A 23,232-nucleotide genomic window follows, 5' to 3' on the forward strand; every position below is an offset into this window, starting at 1 on the left:
AATCTCAAACGTTTTAGTTTGTTAGATACGTAAAGATGATGATTGACTCCTGTTAAGTTATTCCCAAACTTGCAGATGTTAAGTATATTTGTATTGAAGACTAAGAGGAGTCTCTAACTCATGCTTTCACTGTAGACTTGGATGATACTCATATTCTGGGCCTGGAATACACTAAACTCTAACATTGGTGGCTTTCTCCTAAAAAGTAAGGAGTGATTGTCGTAATATGCTTGATTTATTTGCAGCAGCTGAATATAGCTGCATTTCCCACTTCTGTTGCAGTGCTGCATCTTCTGTCTTAAAAGTTATAGATGGTTCATGTGTTCCCTGCTCAGAATTTCCTTTGCCATGGAACATACTGTGTTAGTGTGCTTTTAAGTTGTTTTATTAATGCCAGTTCATACTTTAGTAGGCAAACTGAAATGTTTGTAGCACATCTTATAATAAATATTTTGAAGTAGTTTAGAAAGTCTTGGTACTTCCAATGTAGTATATTAGAATTTTTGAATGGTCTCATTTTTTCTTTAACGTTGTGTAGCTGTGGAATAATTTCAGAGACAGGACTGTGTGGGATTCCCTTGAACTACACAGGTTTTTCTACAACTTCCCTCCCCCCCCCCCCCCCCCTTTCCGGTTTAGGTGTTAAATTTGTTGCGAAGAAGAATGGTAATGATCAATATATCTTGTCCTGGTCTTAAGTTTTCTGAGGGCCAATACAACTCTAGAGTGGGATCATCTATTGGTAACAACAATGACTTTGTCACACTTTTGTACCAGCAGGATTACATTGGGTTACATTGATAGAAGATGAAACTGGCTACATTGCCAATGTAGCTCCTTTGCTTACCTTTCCGAACTGGTAGCAACATTTTTGATATGTTTCACCTACTCTAACAAGACTTTCTTAAACATTATGTTAGCAAACTGGTGCATTTTAGTACCCCCACTACAGCAGAATACCATGAGTGCATCGTGAGGAATTACCTCTTGGAATAAAATGAGTGAAAGTTGTTCATAAAGATAGATTCTTAATTGGATGCTTTAAATCACTTGTTTTGGGATTTTTTTTTGGGGGGAAAGGGGAAAGATGTCTTTTTATTCATGAATCCCTTAACTTTTCCTGCATTAATGCAGCTGTGCTGAAATTGCTATGTTCAGGTTTCTATGTGGTATATTCAGGGCAGGAGAGTTTAATTGTATTTTACACACACACACACACACAGAGCCCATGTACTTCTCTTGCTTAAAAATAACCTGTTTTCTGTGAACTGGGAAAGTGATTTGGGCTCTGGGTTCAGAACTGCTGTGTTTCTTCACAGAATAAAAATGGAGTACACCCCCTGCTGCAGTGTGCTTGTATAGTATCATGTCTTTAGGCTGCTAGATCTGAAAATAAGATTTTAAGGGCTTAGTGTTTTGGGCTTGCTGGGACACTGGAAGTCAATTGTCTACAATTAGTTGGCATTTGTGTATTTGTGGTATGTGCCTCAATATCCTTCAGTTTACTATATCCAAAAGTCACGTTTCTCTGCGCGGTAGCACATCTTCAATCTCCCTTGAAATATCCATCTTTTGTAAAGCCTGGATGTTCCTTTTTGTCAGGAGCTGTTTCTAACCTTTGAAAGTTTACTCTTCCCTCACATCAAAGGTCTAAGACCTGTAATGTAACTTTAACTTCTCTTCTGGACTATTGCAGTTTTGACTGATACTCATCTTTCATTTGTTCTGAATGGATCAGGATGTTTCTTTTCTCAAAATGAGTTGTGTTAATCTTGCCTCACTGCCCTTTTCAAGTCTCTTTCTGAAAGCTGTGTGGTTTTTGCTGGTGTTTGTACGTACTACATTTAAAATTAACAACTTTTCATCAATCTGTTTTCTAGCGAACGTTAAAGATTGACTAACTACATTTAACTTACAGCCATCACTTAAATGATGTTTTCATCCCTTCTTGTTAAAAGCCATATTTTTGCTGGTTTTGCCTTAAAATGTCATATGATGGATAGCATATACTATAAGTCAAGTATTGTAGTGGTGGATGCTTGTGTGACAAAAATGAATGTTTTCTGTGTAGCTAAACAGGCTCTCAAAGTAACTGTTTTAGGAATAAACATAAATTAAGAAAATTTAAGTCTGTGAGACTTATTTAAATAAGTAAACCAGTCATTCATATAGTGCTTAGTGATTTTTTTTTAAAGAAAATCTTGCAGACTTCTGAGCCTTATAAGTTTCCAAAGTGCTGTATCTATTCTTTCGTGTCTTTCACCATGTAGACTCTGGCATAGGTAGGTACTTTTTCTGAGCAGTGTTAGAAAGGTACCTAATTAAAAAAAATGAATGCTCACTCCAACACAAGGACCATACATACCACGATGTAAAACTGAGTGTTGAGCACTTAGCAATAAAAAGCCTTTGAGACTGGAAAACCAGTATACAATTGCAATTTAAAACTAGATTTGCAAGTTTAATATTGCAGGGAAAAACTTCTGTTTGGGAAAACACTTGGGAATTTAAATCCTAGTTAAAAAAAAAATCTTCCAATTTTTACATATTGTTCCTCACAGTCATAGAGCAGGGCTTGCCTTGAGTTCAGTTTATTGGTCACTTTTTGCAGAAAACCAAATTGTATCTGGGAAGGGTCTATCAGACTCTAGGTTTTAGTATATGTTTTTTGGGGATGTGGGTCTAATAAGATACTGAGGCCAAATGCTGAACTTCTACTGTAGGAATTCTGGTTTTTTGTATCATTATAACTTGGAGAAAACCACTTTATTATTAAGTTTGAATTTTGTATGATTTAGTGTGTATTTCCTGCATCTTCTCTGTAGGCTACTTGATCATCCTCCAGGGTGTCACCTCAGTGTCTTTCTTAGCTGCTTAGCAGAAGCAGCCTTTCAGTGCTTGTTCCAACTGTGTAATGATACTATTTCAACCTTTCTCATCTCTTGAATTTGTGGTCCTTCTGAGAGGGTTTGCCCAAAAATAACTTACATTTATAGTTTGACAAATTGGAGTAATTTTGCTGCATAGATTTCACTGACAACTAAACAATGCACACCTGTCTCCAAGGATTTTGTTTTTCTGTCTTCACTTAAACTGTAGCAGCAGGCTGAAGTAAAATACATCTGTCTCTGCATATGGTGGTGTGCCTGATAAAAAACTTCTGTGTCTGCCTTGAATTTGTAGAACTTAAACTAGGGCAGAGATCCTCCCCCTGAACAGTATCAGGCAACCTATCATTCTCTTCCTAAACAGCAACAAGTTTTCTTTAAATGCACTAGCATATGAATGTATTTAAAGTTCTCTTAAAAACTCAATGTACAATATTCTCCTTCAAGCACCTATTTCTTCCAAATCTTTTTGAAGAAAATTAGGAGTGTTGAATTTTGGGGTCTCAAACCACAGTAACTTGTTGCTCCTGTAAACATACCTGACATCAAGCATGTGAAGTTGGAGACCAGTCTAAGATTTTCATTAAAAAGTGCAAGTTAGATACAGAACCTTGAAAAACAGATTATTTTCTATTAGTGGTCGTTGTGAGATGGGGCAGATAAAGATTTAGCTCTTTCCCATTTGATGCTGTGAAACACCTCTGTACTGCCTCTTTCTCTGCTTGCAGAATCAAGATTTGGTGTTTCTTGTTTTGTAGGACTTCAAAATACCACTGAATAGACAATTTATCTTGTTTTAAGAGAGATTGTAACACACTCCTACTGTTTTAATGAATGAAAAGATAGCTATTTTCAGGGTTTTTTCCTTTTTGGAATCCTAATAAAAAGTAAAATTCCAGCAAAATGCTGATATATGGCTTGCTCAGTACAAATTTTTCTGAAGCTAAACTCCCTTTTACATGTTGCTGAATGTAATTTCAGTAAATCTGGACTATTACTGGTTTCAGATAAGGAAATCTGATCTGCTGACTTAGGTTATTTTGTTTACTTGTATGTTTTCTGTACATAAATTCAGCATTGCTTTTTGCTTTTATTCTGGAGTAATGGGGAATGAACTCAGAAAAGTGACTTGACTTCTTGGTAATTGTATATGCAGATTGCATCATTTCAAAGTCGTTGTTAACTTGACAATGAAATGAACTTTACTATTTCTTGAAACATTTGTAATCACTTCTAAAGTGGATTCAGTGTGTTCTGTGTACATGAGGGTGTTCCCATCCTGTCTGTATGTACCCAGTTTTTGTTCACCAGCTTCTCTAACTTTCTAGACCTGTGTGAATACACAGATGCCACTGGGAATAAGAATACTAATTTAGAGACTTTTGACTGAAGTTAAAGGTAGCCCAATGAAATTTATGTAAATAGCAACATGTTCATAAGGAAGTTATGATGGTTTGACTTGAGCATTTTGGAATTAAAATGTAAAAACTTCATATTATGTGGGTTATCAGTGTTGGCAAGACAAGTGCCTTTGTATAACAGCATGAATAAACAGGTACATAAATAGAAATGTCTCTGCAATTCCTCCTTAAGTAATATTAAATCTTTAAACATACCCTATTCCTGAATTTTGACCCCAGTCTTTTCCATATGATTACACCACTTCTCTTTCCCTAGAACAATTACAATTATATATTCCAGACTCATAACCATTGTCTTTTCACTGTGGTTTTCTGTGGTTAACTCCTGCTATCATCTGTATCTCTAAATACTGTTTTTTTGAGGAACTTTGAATATGAAACTGAAAAGTTTGTTATAAATACTATTTTATTCTAAAGCTGCAAAAAACATGCATCAATCAGAGTCTATTAAATAGGCATTTCAGTTGATATTAGTTTGGGAAAAGTATGACTTAAACTTGCAGATTATTGAGACTTCACGAAATTAAGACTATTGTCCTTAAGCAAAAGTTGATGTGTTTGACACCAGTGTTTGAATAGAGATTAGAATAGCTTAAAAAATTGAGAGAGCGAAGTCCTAATTTTAGGACTTCAGTAGATGTTGAATGATATGCTGTTGCTGCTTTAGAATGATTTTTGTTGTTGCTGTTCACATTTGTATTTACATTTATGCCTGGTTGTTACAACTTAATATTGGAATAATGTACATTCTAGATAGTGAATTGGGCTTTGATCAACAAATGCTTAGCCGTTTTTAAAAATATTTGTGCCAGAAATTGCTACCATAATGTGGCAACATATTTTGAGCCTTTGTGTTTGTTGTCTTCCAGGTGTTTCGAATAAGGTTTTTTAAATATGTTTTCTGTTTGTATGATTTACAGTCTCTTACCTCAAAATACAATGTTTCTTGATGTAGTGAAGAAATTCAGGTTTTTTTCTGGATTGGCAGGGAAGGAAGATGGCAGTGCTTTCCCAGTTTCTTACAGGGAACAGAATTAATATTGAAGTCTAATGCTGAAGACTGTTACTCAAATAGCATAATACAGAACACGAATTCTCAGTTGCTGTTGAGCAAGAGATCACCTCCCATTAGGGTTTTACAGGGAGTGCTCTCTGAAGATTTTTGGAAGTGGTAGCTGCAATGATGACTCTTAATATGTTAGGCTGATGTGGTTGTTTTGCCCCTTCATTTTGAATCGGTTCAGTAGATGAATTTAAATTAATTCTGTGTTTTAAGTTAGAACATTTTGACAGAGCTTGCGTTATCATTGGGTAATTGTGGCTTCATATAGGATCTACATGAAAAGTCCCCTCTTTTAATGGATTTGATATTCTGATCTCCAAAGTGCAATATAGCAAAGTTCCTACCAGATTGGTGTGTGCTTCTTTCTTGAGCATGTGGATTTTTGTTTGGGTTTTTTCTTCCCTGAAAAAACTGCCTGGACTTGTCTAGCTTAATTTTCTGTCATTGTAGAGGCCTTGGGAATTGATGACTTTATTAGCACTTTGTTGTAAGTTTGTGCTTCACCTTTTCTTCTGAATTTTCATGGATAGTTGAGGATTATCCTATGAGATTGTGTCTCCTTATCTTCTATCTTTTTTTGGTTTTATGTTTTGAATTTTGGGGTTTCTTTGGTTTTTGTTTTTGTTTTGTTTTTTTTGAAGGCATTTCAGACAGTGTGCTTTAGGGCCTGTAATGCTGGTGCTTGACTGAATGGCTGATTTCTCTGGAATACTGGTGGGATCTTCTGGGCACTTTCTCTGTTACTTGTAAGCCCTATTCAGTTATAGGTAGCCCTTGTATCCCCATGCAGGGAAGATACTGACCTCAGCACCTTTTTGTCCTTCTTTGTCTGAAAGCATGGCAAAGGTGTTGTGTTTTCCATGTGGTCCAACATCATCTGCAGTTCCTGTCAACCCTGTAACATGCATGCTTTGTATTCAGTGTCCTGTATTAAGCCCTGTCTGCTTGTTTCATAGTGAACCCAGTGACTGTGATAAAAGTTGATCCACGAAGAGGTTCCTGGGCTTCAGAAACATTTGTGTAAAAAGGTGACTGTTCAGCAGCTTTCTAAGTTGGTGTGTCTCTGTTTGGAATATACTACATGGGAAACAGGAACAGGAGCTGTTGAGTTTCTTACCTCTTTGCTGGTCTGGCAGAGGTAGGCTCAGGAGTCCGTAGCTGTCTGACCTATCTGCTGTGCAGGGTTCTTGAGGTGTGACTGATCACACGTGATGCTTTTCCTTCAGCTTGTACCCGCTCTTCTCAAGACTGAATGCTGTAATGTCTTGAGTCTGAGGGTTCATACCTGTGAGAATAAAGTGTTGCTATTTTGTAGCACATGGGGAAGTTCCTAGAAAACTAGAATTGTTCACTGCAGCCTTTTTGCTAGGACCAGATAGTTTGCATACAGACAGAAATTCCTGCTTTATTCTGGAAGGTGAGTAAAGGTCTGTTCTCTTAATCCAGAAATGAGAAAATGATGGAATCCTGACTGTAGGCTATAAAGCATGTAAAAGAAACTCATATGTGCCACCTGAACACGTGTTGATTTCCTTGCTAAGTAGTTAGTATTGATATATTTTCCCTGCTTTGTAAGCACTGTCATAAATTGCTACATTGCCTGCTTTGAGAGCTGTTGCATCACTGGTGCTACCAGGTGCTCTTGCAGTAAAACTAACTTGAAATAAATACTTTGTAGCTAATTTGAAAATTGATCACTTGATAAGACTCTGAAGTCTTATTGACTTAAGGATTTTGATTGCACACTCTGCATATGTATTAGTTTAAAGTCCATTTTGGTGCCAGATGGCTTTTCAACCCAGGCTGGAAGTTTCCTTGCATTTTGCAGATTTGACATTGTCAAAGACAGACTTTTAGAAGTAGAATCCAAAATCAAGAAGACAGTCCATAGTATGCAACGCAAGTTAGTACACTGATTTTTTAAGTTGCCTTCTCGCAGTTTAGGGCACATTTAATCCAGTCTAGCTGAACTGCCTCTGATAGAGATGGGCCTGCTTCTACTGTCTTTTCTGATTTTCTCACTACAGATCTAATGTAGCCAGGGCAAGTTAGATCAGACTTTCGTGACTTTTTTTTTTTTTTTTTTTTTTCCCTAAAGACTTGCTAAGTGTTCAGTAGTGGTACAGTTCCTAAATGGAATTATGCCTTTGCATGTTGAGATGGTCACAGGTTAAGACTTTCGGATCTGCAACTTAGATGTTGTTTGGAGGAGGTTTTTTCTTTGCCTCTTGGGTGGCAGCACCAATCTATTCTATATGTTCGTGTTACCTGGAGAAAGAAATACACTAACAATACCATGAACAGTATAATGGGGAATCGCTCTGTGTTGCTCTACTGAGATCAGGATTTAGCTTTACCACTGCCACTTCCTTCCAGTGTATTACTGGATGATTTTGGGCTTTAGGCCAGATACTGTCTGTTCTGTTACATCCCAATTTTCTTTGTGTCAGGATCTCTAGAGATGATGAATCAGGTGGACAAACCTTTGCAGGACTAATCTTCCTCCTCTGCCTGCCCACAAGCTTGATTTTGTTAGCAAGAAATCTTTGTGCATATCCTTAATGAAACAGATTGCAAGAGTAGCAGTGAACTCAGTGTACTGGAAAGTCAATTGGTTCTCTGAATTCTTCTCACCATTGTCTTAAACTATGCCTTTGGCTCTTGTGTGAGTGTATATGATCTTGTTTTCACATGGTTTGTGAGCTGCCTGGCCCAGCCTTGACTGTTTTTGGCTTGTGATAGGTAGAACTCTCTACAGTGGCCTTTAGGGCACCAATTCTATGTAGAAGACTGAAATGGATTGCAATTGTTAAATATACACAGGATCCTATTCATCTTTATGATCATTGAGATTTTGTTTCAGTCCTGTATCAGAAAATTTCTGCCTCACAGAAGATGACTAAAAATGGTTTTTTTCATAGCTGACCAGACAATTGAAAGTTTTTTTCCTATATCTACTGGCTAAAGAAGACTTTGAAGATTTATTTTTGGAAAAGACTTCTAAAAAGAGTAAACTCACACCAGAATATTACATTCTTGGTAGTTACTACTTACTGTTCTGGCTAATAGTTGACAGTATTCTTTAGCATGAATTGTCTGTAGCATATTCTCCAGGATTAAAAAATCCTAGCAAGTTAGTTTTATGTGAAAGTTTTATTGGTATGTCCTAGATGTTTTGATGTAAATAACTAGTCCAGTTAGGATTATTTCACAACCATTCAGGTTGGGGGTGGGTTTTGTTAATGTAGTTGGTGCTACATTGTGTTTTAAGGCATTAATAAAAAGAATTAATGCCACTTACAGTTTTTATGACATTTTTCTTCTTGTTCACTGATGTCACAAAATGACCAGCCCAAGGAGCTCAGCTTGTACCCAGATGCTCCAGTTAGTAATGTGCAAGTAAGCCTTAAAGCTGGAATTATCTCCTCGTTTATGAAGAGGGAGAATTTCAAGAAAAGTGAGGTCTTCAGAGAAGAAGATTAATATTTTCTTGTGAGTCAAGATGATCAAAACTTTGTCTCTCAAAACAAGAATTGCACTGCCTCTTTGTGGTGTTACATCTGAAATCATCTATATGGGTCTTCCTGAGAAAATACTGTGTGGTATTTTGATAAACAAATTAGTTTTTCATATTTAAACATTTATCAGTCATTTTACAGTTGGTTTTGTGAAGGGCTTTGTATGCAATGGTCTGAACTCAGGAAAGGTGAAGCGAGGACTTAGCCTGTACTGGAAGTTGTGTTTGTTCAAGAGCAGAAATTCTTTGCTCAGCTACAGTCAAAAACTTGGGCTGTGTGGGTGCTGATGGGGAGGTGTCTGGGCTGCCATGATGGTTATGTTGTAGGTACAGGCTTTGTGCTGGGTCATGCTTTTCCAGTCACTTTACTTTCGTTTTCAGTTTTGTTTGTTCGTCATTGAGGCCAACAGACTAATTTGTGAATTTCCTGATCTTGAGTATCTTCTACTCCTTCCTCACTCATGGGCTCTTTGTCAGAATGTTAGCAGGGTGTTTTCAGGATGTAGTGTTTCAACAGTTGTTTGTGAAACATGTCCTAACACGCTTCTTAAGGTGCCAATGGAAGCTGATTTAAGCTGTCATCAAATTTTTTTTATAGTATTCTCCAGTTTGTTGATCTCTAATTTGAGGGTCTCTTCCATTAACTCTTCCCATGTTCATTAAAACATAATTAAGCTAAACACTGAGCATTGTAAGTTGGTTTTAGTTTTTTGTTCTGTGTTTTTTGTGGAGATGGAGGGGTGTGTGGTGTGTTTTTAGATGAATCTACTGACACACAACATTAAGTTCATTATTTTAGATGAAAGACAACTTGGACAAAGATTCATTCTTCTGATTGTTCCTTCACTTTTAAATCCTCAAAAATACCAGCATGCAAAAGAATGATCAGTCCATAGTGTGTCTCGCAAAGCACAACTTCTAGCACGAGATAAATGGCAATGAAGAATAGGCTACCTGCTTTTAATTGTTTAAAAGTTCTTTAATGGAAACTTTCAGTCTTTCTCTGGTGGTTTGTAGTAATGTAGAGTGTATAAAAGGAGTGTTAAAATCCCTGTTGTGGTGTACCTGCATTCTTGCCAATCTCATACCCTATTTTCAGAATTCTAAACTGATGATCTTATCCATGATAACAGTTGTGAAGTTGTAGGAACTCTCTTAATCCAGATGTTTGGTAATTCGGATATAGTATCATGAGAAACATTTTAAACATAAAGAGATGATCTATAATGCTGATGAACTTTTCTGACTTACATACTGTTCAACTGTATTCCTTTTCCACTAATATTTGGACCATTTGGATCTTGAGCTCCGCTCTTTCTGATTACTGAAGCCAAGGCTGCATTTGAGCTTTGCATTCCTCACCAGATACTCATTGTTGGTGAGAACAGCACACCATCTCCTCTCTCACTTGGAGAGGGAAGTTGTCATTAATGCATGTCAGAAACCATAAGCTTTCCAAGTTATTTTTTGTTTAACTACTGTAGATAAAGTAGACCAATGTATGTACTACTACCGTAGACATAGGAACTTGTTCTTTTTAAAAAATCGGTTCTGGGAATTGGGAATGTGATATTCTTGTATCTATATATTCCAAGTAGCAATCTTTCGCCACTTAGTTACTTTTCATGGGCACTTGAGATGGGAATTTGTTTTTTCATCCTGGTGTTTTTCACAGCTTTGTGGCAAGGAGGGTTACTTTGTTTTTTGACAGTGGTTGTTGTGGGAAGATACCAGCTTACTGAATTTCAATGAAATTCGGCAGTTCAATGCTGGTGATGACTGCATATGGAAGAATAAAAAAACCAGCTAGCCAAAAAAAGAAACCAAACCAACCAACCAAACTAAACACCAGAAAATCCAATTCAACATAAAACCCTATAACCAAACCTCTACTGATTATTTTATAAATAGTAAACTTTTTTTAAAAATTATATTGCTGTATTAATTACTGCTGTTCCAAAAGTGACAGGGCTTAGCGAAAGTTATAAAGGCAGTGTTTTCCCGTCAACCTGCTAATTCTTTCCCATAATTGCTCTTTAATTCCACTGGCGAACTCAGAGATTTCTATATGTATTTTTCACTTCCCCGTTACTGAAATTCTCAAATTGAGAGATGATAGGCTGAGCTATCCAGTGATCTTTCAACACAAATTGTAGAAGGCTGAAGTAGAATGGTTTTCTCTAGTTTAGACCCCATAAAGTTGAGAATTACTTTTATCTTGATGAATTAGATAGCTTTCAGTAACAACTGATAAGAGAATTTTGCTCAAATTTGAAAGGTCAAGTTTTGCTAGTTACTGGAAATTAAAAAGTAGAAGCTTCAAGACAGTTAATTACTCTGACTTCATATACAATCTGTTTTGTTTTTCAGATTTTGGATCACTCTTTGATCTGGAACATGACTTGCCAGATGAACTGATCAGCTCCACAGAACTTGGACTCACCAATGGTGGTGACATTAATCAGCTGCAGACCAGTCTTGGCCTGGCACAAGATGCTGCCTCTAAACACAAGCAGCTGTCTGAACTTCTACGGGCTGGTAGCTCCCCAAATCTCAATATGGGGGTTGGTGGCCCTGGCCAAGGCATGGCCAGTCAAACCCAACAAAACAGTCCTGGAATGGGAATGTTAAACAGCATGGTGAAAAGCCCTATGGCACAGGCTGGCTTGACTTCTCCCAGTATGGCGATGGGTGCAAGTGGACCAAACCAGGGTCCTTCTGCTCAATCCACAGCAGCAATGATGCCAACAGTGAACAGCCCAGTTAACCAGCCTGGCATGGGAATGAACACAGGGATGAATGCTGGCATGAATCCTGGGATGTTGGCAGCAGGCAACGGACAGGGGATGATGCAGGGGCAAGTCATGAACGGTTCCATTGGAGCAGGCAGAGGGCGACCCAATATGCCATACCCAAACCCGGGAATGGGCAGTGCTGGCAACTTGTTGGCTGAGACACTGCAACAAGGCACTCCACAAATGGGAGGGCAGGCTGGACTAAGAGGGCCACAGCCTGGAGCCATGAACAAGGTAAGACAAGCTGAACTTTATTACTTTTCCTCATTGTTGACTTTGATTAGTAAAATGAATCCTCTGCACTGTGGAGTCTGTAGGGTTTTTTCTTTAAGAATCCTGTATGATGGATTAAATAGTTTATAAAGTGCTAAAGTGGAATTTGTGATGGCCATAGGAAGCAAAAATTGAATCTTGCACAATAAGCAAGACTATGGCTAGATTAATAAGCCTATTTTAGCAATCTTGTGACAATACTGATTATCCATAACGTTGAAAAGTAACTTAATTGTATTTTATTCTGTTTTATGCTTTGTCTTCAATTGTATTTTTCCATCTAAAGTGATGCTGGTATTGCGAGTGTGATGGGAATCCATCAGGATGTTTTAGATGTTGTGCTGCTTTTTTCTGTAGGACAGTTATTGCAAGTACTTGTTTTCTGAGATCAGCTGAGTGTTTGTGCTGTAGCAGATGCTAAGAGATGCACACAGGTTTGAATTAACTGATGTACTCACTGTATGTGTTCTTAAGACTCTTAATCTGACTCAGTTCTAGTTCTAAAATTTGCAGTGGCTTTGTCTATTGGAGAGTAAACCAGAAAGCCGGGAAAAAAGAAATTAATACAGAGAGGGAAATAAATGTGCTTTTGTAAAACAGGTTGCAAGAAAATTGTTGTCATAAGTCACTGAAAAGATGAGAGAAGACCTACTGGTTTAACTAGCAAAAGGATGTCTGAATTTAATTCTTGTCATGCACAGTTAGGCAGCTTAGAGTAGGAGCCATTTATTCTCCAGTATTCTCCATTTTTTTGTGTTTTGGTCAAAAGCCTAGAAAACACTTCAGTGTTTCAGTTTACTTTAAGTGGGTATTTTGTGTTTCTTGGCTAATGAGGGGAGAGTTCTTTTTAAGTTGCTTTGCAATACCTAAATCTATCTCAAAATGCCTATAGTCCACTTGGAGAACTTGGAATGATAAGTAAGAGCCTATAAATGTATTTGAAATGTACATTAAAATTATGCTGTGTATTAATAGTTTTGTCATGCTTTAATATATTAAGTGAAATTACTTTTGTGTCTTGTGAACATTAACTGTGAAATTCTTTGGTCTTAGTTGCTATACATATATATATATATATATATATATATATATATATATATATATGCTTAGTAATGAGTTGGTTCTGTAGTCTGGTGATTTCAGGTATTTTTGCCTGATAGAAAAATGATTCAAAGCTTGATTACTAAAGTAGAAAATTTATATGCAGCTCACAGTGGTAAGAAATATGTAGCTGCTTGAAATATTCTTGCATTGGAATTATATAACATCTCTTTCATTATTCCTTGATCAAAAAAAATTTTTGATCGTCAGAAAGCTATCTTCAGAGGTCAAAAATTGACATATTGAGTGTTTGGATGAAATGCAACTTCATCCTTACTTATCAGAGCTGAAGTAGAGTTATGCGCTATAATAAACTAATTTATCTAAAAGTAAAGAAAGGATATAAAATCAAGCTTTTGACTGATTTAGTCTAAAATTAAGTTGTCCTCTTTCCTTACTTAAATTCCAAAAATTCTGTACATGTAAATTAAGAACACTTTATGCTTTTGAAAATATTCAGACCAAATACACAATAACTTCTGTTATGAAATTCATAGTCCCAGACTGGTTAAAAATACTTAGGGTTCTTTAATTACTGATAAAACAATCTTGAGACGTTTGGTGTTAAGCATAGTGGGTATAGTGCTCATAAAGGAGTTGAAACTGTTGGATGAGAGAGAACAGTCTGAAATGGAGGCTGAAATTCCAGAATGTCTTCAATTGGTTTGGTTGTTGGCAGGGAGCCTGTTTCACTTCATACAGTAGAGTTAGCAAAGTCTGACAACAGTAATGTCTGACCATTTTATCTCCCCACCCATCTGCTTTTAGGTTTATCCACCTACAAATCTTCAAAAGTAGATGAAGACAGAGGACCTTAAGCAAAGTGTTTTTAAAAGCCAGTTTTTCTAATTGGTAAATTCAGTAGTGTGTTGCTGTTAATGTGGGAGTTTGTTTAATAACTTCTGTAGGTTTCCTTCATTGCGGCAAAAAATGGGCATTATCCAGAAGCTCTCCTTCAGTAGGAGGAAAAAAAAAACCAGACGAGATGCTTTGGTTATGATTGTTTAACTTCATGTTAGCTTGGCAAATGCAGCCCCTTTAGGTGATGGGAGGGTTGCTTCAGAGAGTTCTCTCTCAATGAAATAGAGGTGTTTAGTGCAATGGTTTTTATGGAACAGCTTAGGTTTCCTGTGATGTTGAGTAATTGGGAGGGAGGATGTTGTGCTCTTCTAACAGGAAAGATGAACTCCAAGGGGCTAGTCAATTTGGAAAAGTGAAATTAGTTATGTTTCTGCTTTGTTCTGTTACTGTGTGGAGTTACTGAAATTTTCTTCCTCTTTTCCCAAAATGTTGACTAGCAATGGAGTGGAACACTTTGCTCATTATCTATGTACCTCCAACGTTCTCTAGTTGTACATATTACTTTTAGGACTTTAAATCCCAAATGTCACTATAAATTATTTCTATTCATAGACTTGTCCTGTCACAATCTGATGCTTCCATCCTGTGGTTAAATGCTGTAGTTTTCTGTCCTGATGTTAGCAGTCACTGACATATGAAGGAGCAGTTATGTCTGGATGCTGTCTCTGTGCCAGTTGCATGACAGGCTGTGTTGAGAAACTAAACCTGACTGAAATTGAAACTCAGGTGGTCATTAAAAAAAAATTAATTTCAATTTTTTTTCAGGTCCAGTTTATGCTCATCAGTTGGAAAGCTAGTATCCCTGTGTTAGGGAGGGGATTTTTTAAAGCAGTTGATCTTGCCTGTCAGAGGGGGGTGTGAATGCTACGTTGGTGACAGTTCAGGTGTAAAGATGCCTGTGAAAGTCTGTGTTAGCCCTGAAAGGATGTGTTAGAAGTTTGGAGGGGATGGAATTGTAACAAGTTTTGCATTCTTGATAGTTTTTTTTCTTTCTATGTTCTTGGTTTTGTGCAAGTTAAGAGGATAACAGACATGCCTTTTACTCTTGAAATAGTGTTTTGGAAATTGTTTGTAATGCTTGGGTTCTGTCATCATTTAAGTATTTTCCAGGCATTTTGTTTCACTAGATAGTTTTACAGCTTTGATTTAAATGTGAGCAGGTAACTTATTACAAAGCTCGAATTTGCTGAAAGCTGATTCATGTTTCTGGTTTTGAACCATTCTTCATTTGGAATTTTATCTAGTTAAAACCTTTGTTCTGTTTTTCCACTGGGTTCTGTTGAGGGTGCCCCATTAGAGTCTTAACTGTCCAGCCTTGTATGAAGGGAGGAGGGTATTTTCAGTATGAGTTGCTCCATGCATTTTTGTCATAGCAGTGCTCTACCACAGAGTGCTAGACCTGACCTTCAGGTCACTGACATTTCCTCTCCGATTCAAGAAATTCCCTTACTCCACTAACAAAGTGGATGTGTAGGCAGTTCAGATTAGTAAGGGCATTACTACTACCTCCGCTATCTGAGCGTTTCACTTGAAACGTTTACTTCCAGTAGTAATTCTTTGTGACTTGGTTTACTCTTTCAGTAAGTACAAAGATGTCTGCTGTTATTTGCTTTAGCAGTTTAACATCTGTTAAGAAGATTCAATGGCAATATTTTACAAAGACAAACATAATTTGTCAGAATCTCCTTAACTTCCTCTGAGCTGAACAATAAGAAATTTCATAATAATAAATTTCTGTTCAAAGTTGAAGGGATTGAAGATTTCACCCTCAAATTGTGAAATTAGATTAAGAAAATAAAAGCATCTAATAGCGTCTATCTGACACTATTCCTTAGTGTCAGCATATTCAGTCTCTCATTTTAGATAGGTGGTAAGTGTACTTGGTTGCCTTTCTTTTTTCAGTAGCTATTGGATTCAACAGTAAGTGTATCCATACTGTTGAGAGTCTGTTACTAAGCTTACTGTATGATCAAGTACACAAATCCGTTCAAAGGGTAGTGTGAGTTCCAGTCCTTGTCTTTCTCTTCTTTGGTAAACCAAGGTGAAAAAAAGAATAACTGCTCACTGTATACCAGAATAAGAGAGGAATATTTGTTTATGAGGGAAAAATGAAGCAGTGAAGACTTGGAGTCCAAGTTTCTGGAGTGGAATGGGGAGTTTCTTGCAGAAATAGCGGTGACATAATGCTGGTGTCCTGAAATAGGCATCTTAAAATACAGGTTACTGCCAGGTCCCTTGCAGTTAAGTGCAAAGAATAATAATCAATAACAGTCCTTGGAAAGAATGCAGCAAACACCACTGGCAAAATGTAGTTAGGGTATGCTTGAGTTCAGTAATGCTCTACAATTCAGTAGAATGACACCAGGAAGTGATGTACAGTAAATTCTTGTTTTTAAATACACAGCTGGAATTTACTAAAACTAAATTTCCTGTTTGGGTAAAGTTAATTAACTTTCACTTGTGAACCTGCGGATACGGTAAGATACTAGATATTATCAGTATAGCCTTAAACTAGTCTGTGCACTGCAGTTTCCCTGATAGAGATATACATAGTTGATGCTGTGATATGGGATTCTTTGAAAGAATGTTATTAAAACTTCATTCTATTTGTTTACTTTTCCACGCTTATGATTATCTTTGCAAATCTAAAAGCTGGTCATGGTTCAGTACTACTGCAGATATCTAGCTGTCTTTCAAATATTAGAATGTAAATGACACAGTTGTTCTTACAGAGAAACAGTAGAATATTTGCAATGTCTGTGTGCATACCTGTAGCAGGTATTCATTTTCAATTTGTACTCTGTGGTATTAACCAGAGTAAAACCAGAAGCAGAGTTAATCACTTGACCTTCTTCTGAACTGAAGATGCATGTGTTTCATGGCATTAGAACAAAACCTTGGGGAACTTCCTCTGCTTTTGTAGTTATTCTTCATAGATTGGGGGGAGTACCTGAACAGCCCTGTCTGATGCTGCTTGTAAACTACGATGTTTCCTGAACTCATGTCATCTGTGGTGAGAGATACACACCTTTCACCATTCTGATATTGACAGCCCCTGCTTCCCCTGGATGCAGGCAAGTCATGTTGTTTTCTGTTGTGTATATAAAAGGTAGAATCATTTAAGATCACCTTTGCTTTCTATTAGCCACCTATCATCATTTTCTGATCTTCCTTGTTTTCCTCTTCTTTACTGTCAATTGGATTTGGGTCTGCTCTTCCTTGTGTGCAAGTTCTTGCATACGTGATGCAATTAAGTGGAAGCTGTGAGGTGAGGAAGAAAAGCTTTGGATGAATATGAAGAGAAGTAGGAAGGGCAGTGAGAGGAAGTGGTGGCTAGGGGAAGAGTAAGTAGAGGTTGCACTTGCTGACTTATGGCTCTAATTAAGGCATGTATGTTTTTGCATTGTATTGCAGATGAAGCCTTGTACTTCTCTTATGCAGTGGTACTAACACCACGGTTCTTTAGCTGTTTCTTCTGCAATTGGTTGTTTATCTGTCCCCTCCCAAAGATCACTAATGTGCTGACGAACTGTGCATTAGTCTTTCTGGTTGTTACATACTGATAAAATTATACAGGATTTTGATCTTCCTTCTGTAGTCATGAGGCCATACTTTTCTTCCTGTTACATGTTTTCTTTTATTCAAGTTTCTCAACTTGTCACAGCAAATAACATGAGCATGCTCCTGCTTCTTGTGCAGGAACACAAGGCCACCTTGTGCCAGGTGGAGAATCTCCCAAATGACCCTTCTCTTGACTCAGTCTAGAGGTGCATGCAGGTGGTTGCTGTCAGGTTAGTCTATGATGGCTGAACTGGGGGACATTGCTGTGAGGTTCAGCTGAGGATCTGGCAGGTGTCAATCTCACCTGGATCAAGTAATGGCTGCTGATTTGTTTAGAGAGACCTTGAGGAATTTGGTTTTTAGCATCTTAGGTGTTACTTGAGTGTCTGGCTTTGAGTCACTTTGGTGTGCTTGCCTGTCAACCTGGCCTGAGCTTCTCTGGTCTTTGCCTCTCCACCTAAAATGGGAGAATATTACCCAGTAAGGAGCAGCTAGGCTGAGCTGGACAGGTGGTGTTCTGCTGCCAGGTCCCTTGGCACAGTGGGGTGGAGGGGGAGGGGAGCCCTGTGTTTCTGCCATGGAGAGAGCCTTGTTGGAGGGGACTGGTCTTGCAGCCCAAACAATGCCAATGGCTGATGCTTGAGAAAGCATCAGAGATCCTTGTGCTGAGCCAACTTGATGAGTAATTTGAAAAAGTCAGAAGCTTCACATAAAGTTTGTTTTCAGCTTTGTTGCAAATATAAATGTTGATTGGCTTGGTGAAACCTCATCTGTGAGTTTTATTAGAAAGTTGTTCTGAGTGACATAGCAAAAGTGTCTTTTTTAAGTCTCAGTTTGAGTTTCTTACCCTGTAGTCAGGACAGAGCCGGCTCACAAGACCACAGTTACTCTGAATCCTTTGATACCTGTTTGTGAAGTCTCCAATTGTTTGAATTGGGTGTCTTGATTTCTCCCTGTAACACCAAGTTGTGAAAATGTGCCCTTCAACCTTTAATTCTGAATTGTTTGGTTTGTTTTTTAAGGCTGATAGCAGCATAAGTTACAGAAGTCAAATGGGGCTTCTGATAGTGATAGCCAGCATAGTCTGTGCTTTGGTGTACTCTCAGATGTCAACTGACTTTGGGAGCTGTGATTGTCAAGGAACTTAAAGCTTCGCTCAGAAATTTATGGTTTTGGGGATGCCCTTGCTTTCAAAACTCTCTCTGGAGTTTTGAGATCCCCTCAAGGGGATCAGGCTTTCTTACAGGAAAACATAGCTTGTTTTCTAAAGGGTCTGATTCTCACTGTCAGGCCTTCACTGAGCCTTGAAAACCTGTCTGTCAATTTGAGATGGCTGTGACGATGGGGAATATTTCTGAAGGTGTGTTTGCTGGCTCCTTATGCTTTTCTTCTCCCTTTGCCTTCTGCTTAACTTGCACATAAGGTCTTACTAGTCTTCTGAGGGAGAAGGAAGATTTCAGGTCTTACCTGTCCTGGATATGGCAGCAGCTGCTTCATTGGTCACCATTGGTGTATTCATTGTGGCCGAGACATGGCAGTGGGAAGGAAGGCTTTCAGTTCTGCTTGATCATTACATAGTTTGTTTGTCTGCCATGTGTAGAGATTCTTTTCATTGCTCTCTAATGAATTACTGCTGTGTGATTATGGTTATTGCTTATGTGTGGAGGAGGGGGGCTGTCCTCAAGTGAATTCACTTGCGCATATCAGATGTCTAAAGTGGCAGGTTCTTTAGCGAATTTTGTATTCCTTTTCCTGTAGCTTGAGTTTGATCCTGCTTTGTTTTATAAATGCAAACTGAAGGCTGTTATAATGGATTGGAGGCTGTTAGAGCCTGAAAAAGGGAAGTGTGACTAATTGCAGGTAATCTCAGGGCATGTTGGTTACTTCTAGTGCAGGTTGAAGAAGCCTGGTGAGCAGAAACAAGGTGTTTCTCCTAGGGGAGGATGCTTTGAGGATAAATGTAGAAGTGATTAGAAACAAGCCTGCCATAGGAGTTAAGTTCTTCTTTGAATGCGGGAAAATGCTTTGAACCAAAGAGCATCAAGGAGACTGGACATTGTCTAGTCAAATGCTAATGTGAGTTGAAACAACACAGCTCTTTAAAGTATTTTTGTGCCTTTGTTTTTGAGTTATGGTTCCTTGAGGATCCTGCCTGAGTAATGGTGAGAACGTGGTAATCTTAACGAAAATCTCCAGTTTTTCTGGTCCTCTGTCTAGTTCTTTTGGTCCTAGAAGGCCAAATTTCCCATGGAAAATAAATGGGAATGCAAGGAATGGAAAAAAATGTCAGAGGAAAAACAACTTTATTGGCAAGATTGCTCCTTGTTCTTTAAGTTCTGGGCATTCCAAGACAACAAATGGTATTCTGGTATGCTAGAACTGTTGAATATGGCTTGTATGAAACATTAATCTATTTCTCCTGTGGGTGAATGGTTCAGTAGATTTGTTTTGTTTGCAGACTTTCTATCTGTCCTCTCCTTTGACTTCTAGTACTGCAAATGAGTTGGTGTGACTGTGAGGTGTTACCTATGACTGTGGTGTATCCTTAAATTGGAAATGGTTGTGTACTGATAATGCAGGCATGCATTGTTATGCCTGTCAGGAGAGGAGCTGTGGGAGTGCTAGCAGTTGGGTAGGATGTTTTTGGGATAAACTCTGCTGATATGAATGAAGATGGTGTTTGTCTCCATTTGGAGTCTGCACAAATACAGGGGGGAGAACTCAAGTCTGGAAGAATTATGTAGTCCATTGTACAAATCTGTGATTCAGAAAGGTGAAATGAGAAATCTATTGAACCAAATATTTTATAAAGAAATAATCAGACCACTTCTGTCCAGTCAGGTTCAAAGATTGCTAAATTAGCTTTGTTGTATTTACAGGATCTGTCTAGTTGAGGAGTTTGTTGTGTGATGGGTAAATCTATGAACATGAAGGAGGAGGGGAAGCATGTGGATCAATACTGCATTGCAGCCATGGCTGTTGTTCTTGCTTCTCTGAAGTATAAATTTGCCTTTTACATTGTGAATTTAAACTATCTGACTTAAACACCTTACCATTTTAATTCCTAGATGGGAATGATGAGCAATCCTAGCCCTTATGGCCAGCCCTATAGTCAAAATACTGGGCAGCAGATTGGAGCCAGTGGACTTGGTCCTCCAATGCAGAATAAAGCTGGACTGCAGAATAGCTTACCACAGTTTCCAATGGACAAGAAGCCAGTTCCTGGAGCAGGAATGCCTAATATGGTAAGTAGAATGAAAGGTGTATTCAGAAAATGTTGTGGTAAAGAGGAGCAATATGCTCTGGTCTTGCCACATTGTAAGTTTTTTGCAACTGTCATACCCAGTGTGAATATGTGCTTGGAATCCACACAGAATGCACTTGTTTCAACCCCTAAGACTGATACGCAGGAGAGGGCTGAGTTGTGCTTTCCGTGTTGATAAACTGCATCTCCACTCTTTGGCCTTCAAACCCTGTTAACAGGGAAAGTGAAATGGTGCTCCTTAACTGAAATGAGCTTTGCAACCTATTTGGGTACCTCTGTTCTCCTATCCCATCCTTTCCTATGTTGTTGCTATCTTGGGCCCCTTCTCCTCAGAGTCTCTGTCTGGAGAATTGTTTTCCTGGTTGTACTTGCTGATGCTTTTTGGGAAAGAGAAGTGTCCCTTCTCCAACGGATATTACCCATGATAGGGCTTAGAAACCCCAGCTGTGTGTTCATTCTTGTGAGTTTTACGAACATGCACAACAGTCCTGATGCTGGAGGTGAATTCCCTGGCAACTGGGATACCTTGATACCCTGTCCTTTTACCTCCAGTCTTATTACAGCAGGACTTAAGGAAAGGGGAAGTAAGAATGGTGGGAAAAGTGGATGACCCAAGCTTGTAAATGCCAGTGCCTCACCACATGCCTTAATATTGGATTCCCTGGCTTGAGCTTAATGCTGATGCCTCATTTTCAAAGTTAAATTTGTTAGGGGCATGCAGCATTTCTTACAGTTTTTTTTTCCCTATATATATAGATATTTTTATTTAAGAAACAAATTCATGTTTCTGAATATAGCTTGTGTTTCTCTCTGCTTCAAATTTCACTCCCACACACCCCCTGGGAGGGTCCGTCTATTTATCTTACTAACTGTTGCTGAAAAACCATTCTAGTTAACTTTAGTACCTTTAAATTAAAAAGAGCTGCATCCTGTGAGTTTTATTTAATTTTTTTTTAAGTTGAGCATAAAACATTGGAAGATGAGCAAACCAGTTGGTTGTATGAATCAGTAAAAAAGCAGCCAAAGCTTGTTCAGAACCCCAGCTGTCAAGTTTGTGTTCAGTGCAGAGCATATAACTCTTTTGAACTGGTACCCAGCTGAACGTAAGAACTTGAAGTTGCTGTCTCAGTTGTTGTTTAGAATGCCAGGCTGTGAATATTTGGATATTGGAGCATGCACAGACCCTGAGAGCCCAACTTAATTGTAGTGAAGTCACCTTGTAAAATGAAGGATAGTCAGGTGCTATGGGAGAAGTGGGGTTTAGAAATACTGGTAGCTGGATCTAAAGATCTGGAGATCTCCAGAATCATCCTGTAGAACCTCTGAGAGTCAATTAGAAACTGAAGTCTGTTGAAATGAAGTGATATAGGCAACATAGAGTACCTCAGCCTCTCTTATTTGAGTATTCCTCAAATGTCACCTGAAATGAAGAGTTCTGAACAAATAAACAGTAACAGAGAAGACAAACTAGATGTTGCCATACCTGACATTAGTTCTGTGGTGTTTATTATCCTGAAGTTGTGCTTCATCTCTAGCAGAGACTAGGAGATGCTTGTTTTGAATGCCTGTGTGCAAGTTTGCAGATGTAAAAAGGTTAAAAGCTTCACAGAAGTTCCCTTTCCTTCTCCTTTTCTAGGAGCAGTCAACTTGAGACACCATATACTGAGAGGGAAAGCCCTATTAATTCTAAAATGTGTTTTCTTCCATTACTGCAAGAATTGTGGATGCAACTTCTTAGCCTCCAAAATTAGGAGATTTGAGATCTAAATGCTATTAATATTTTCTGGTTGGTCTAGCACTGCAAATTAACCTGTGAGCCTGTGCAAAGGTCTGCTGGACATTGATAAGGCAAGAACTAGGACTAATAGAGTGATATGGGGAGGAAATTGTGGCTGGCAAGAGAATTGCCAGGACTGTTGCTAAGGGACATTTTTAGTGAGTCCTCCAGAGCTACACATAGGTGGGCTGTTTCCTTAATCAGAGAATGTAGTAATAGTTGTTTCTCTTATTGGACTTTTTCTGGTGTTGCTGTTTACTTGCCAGATAAATTATTTTCAAAAATAGATTTATTTCCAGGAATTTCTTTTTCAACTTCAGGGCCAGCAGCAGGCTCCCCAGGTGCAGCAAGCTGGGATGGGGCCAGCAGCTTCTCAAGGAATGGGGTCTGGAGCACCGACAGCAGATCCAGAAAAGCGCAAACTCATTCAGCAGCAACTCGTTCTCCTCTTACATGCTCACAAGTGTCAGCGTCGAGAACAGGCCAACGGGGAGGTGCGACAGTGCAACCTCCCGCATTGCCGAACCATGAAGAATGTCTTGAACCACATGACACACTGTCAGGCTGGCAAATCTTGCCAAGGTAAGTGGGGGAGTGGTTATGTAAATGAGGTCAACGTTTGAGGGAGGAGAAGGGCTCCTAGAAAGAGATGGACTGGTGAGTGACTTGGGATATAAGTTAAAGAAATTCTGTCTTATTTGCTTAAGACG

At 38.4% G+C, this 23,232-nt stretch overlaps 1 protein-coding gene across 1 annotated transcript in view; it reads left to right on the top strand.

Moving 5' to 3' along the window:
* LOC131591384 (histone acetyltransferase p300-like) overlaps positions 1-23,232 on the top strand; it is a 60,354-nt gene that overhangs the window by 2,934 nt on the left and 34,188 nt on the right. Inside the window, exons 2-4 of the mRNA XM_058862002.1 lie at positions 11,260-11,918; positions 20,549-20,725; positions 22,843-23,104. Coding sequence (XP_058717985.1) covers positions 11,260-11,918; positions 20,549-20,725; positions 22,843-23,104 — 1,098 coding nt within the window. The remainder of the gene's footprint in view (positions 1-11,259; positions 11,919-20,548; positions 20,726-22,842; positions 23,105-23,232) is intronic.

Source organism: Poecile atricapillus, chromosome W, assembly GCF_030490865.1.
Source record: "Poecile atricapillus isolate bPoeAtr1 chromosome W, bPoeAtr1.hap1, whole genome shotgun sequence".
Taxonomy (NCBI): Eukaryota; Metazoa; Chordata; class Aves; order Passeriformes; family Paridae; genus Poecile; species Poecile atricapillus.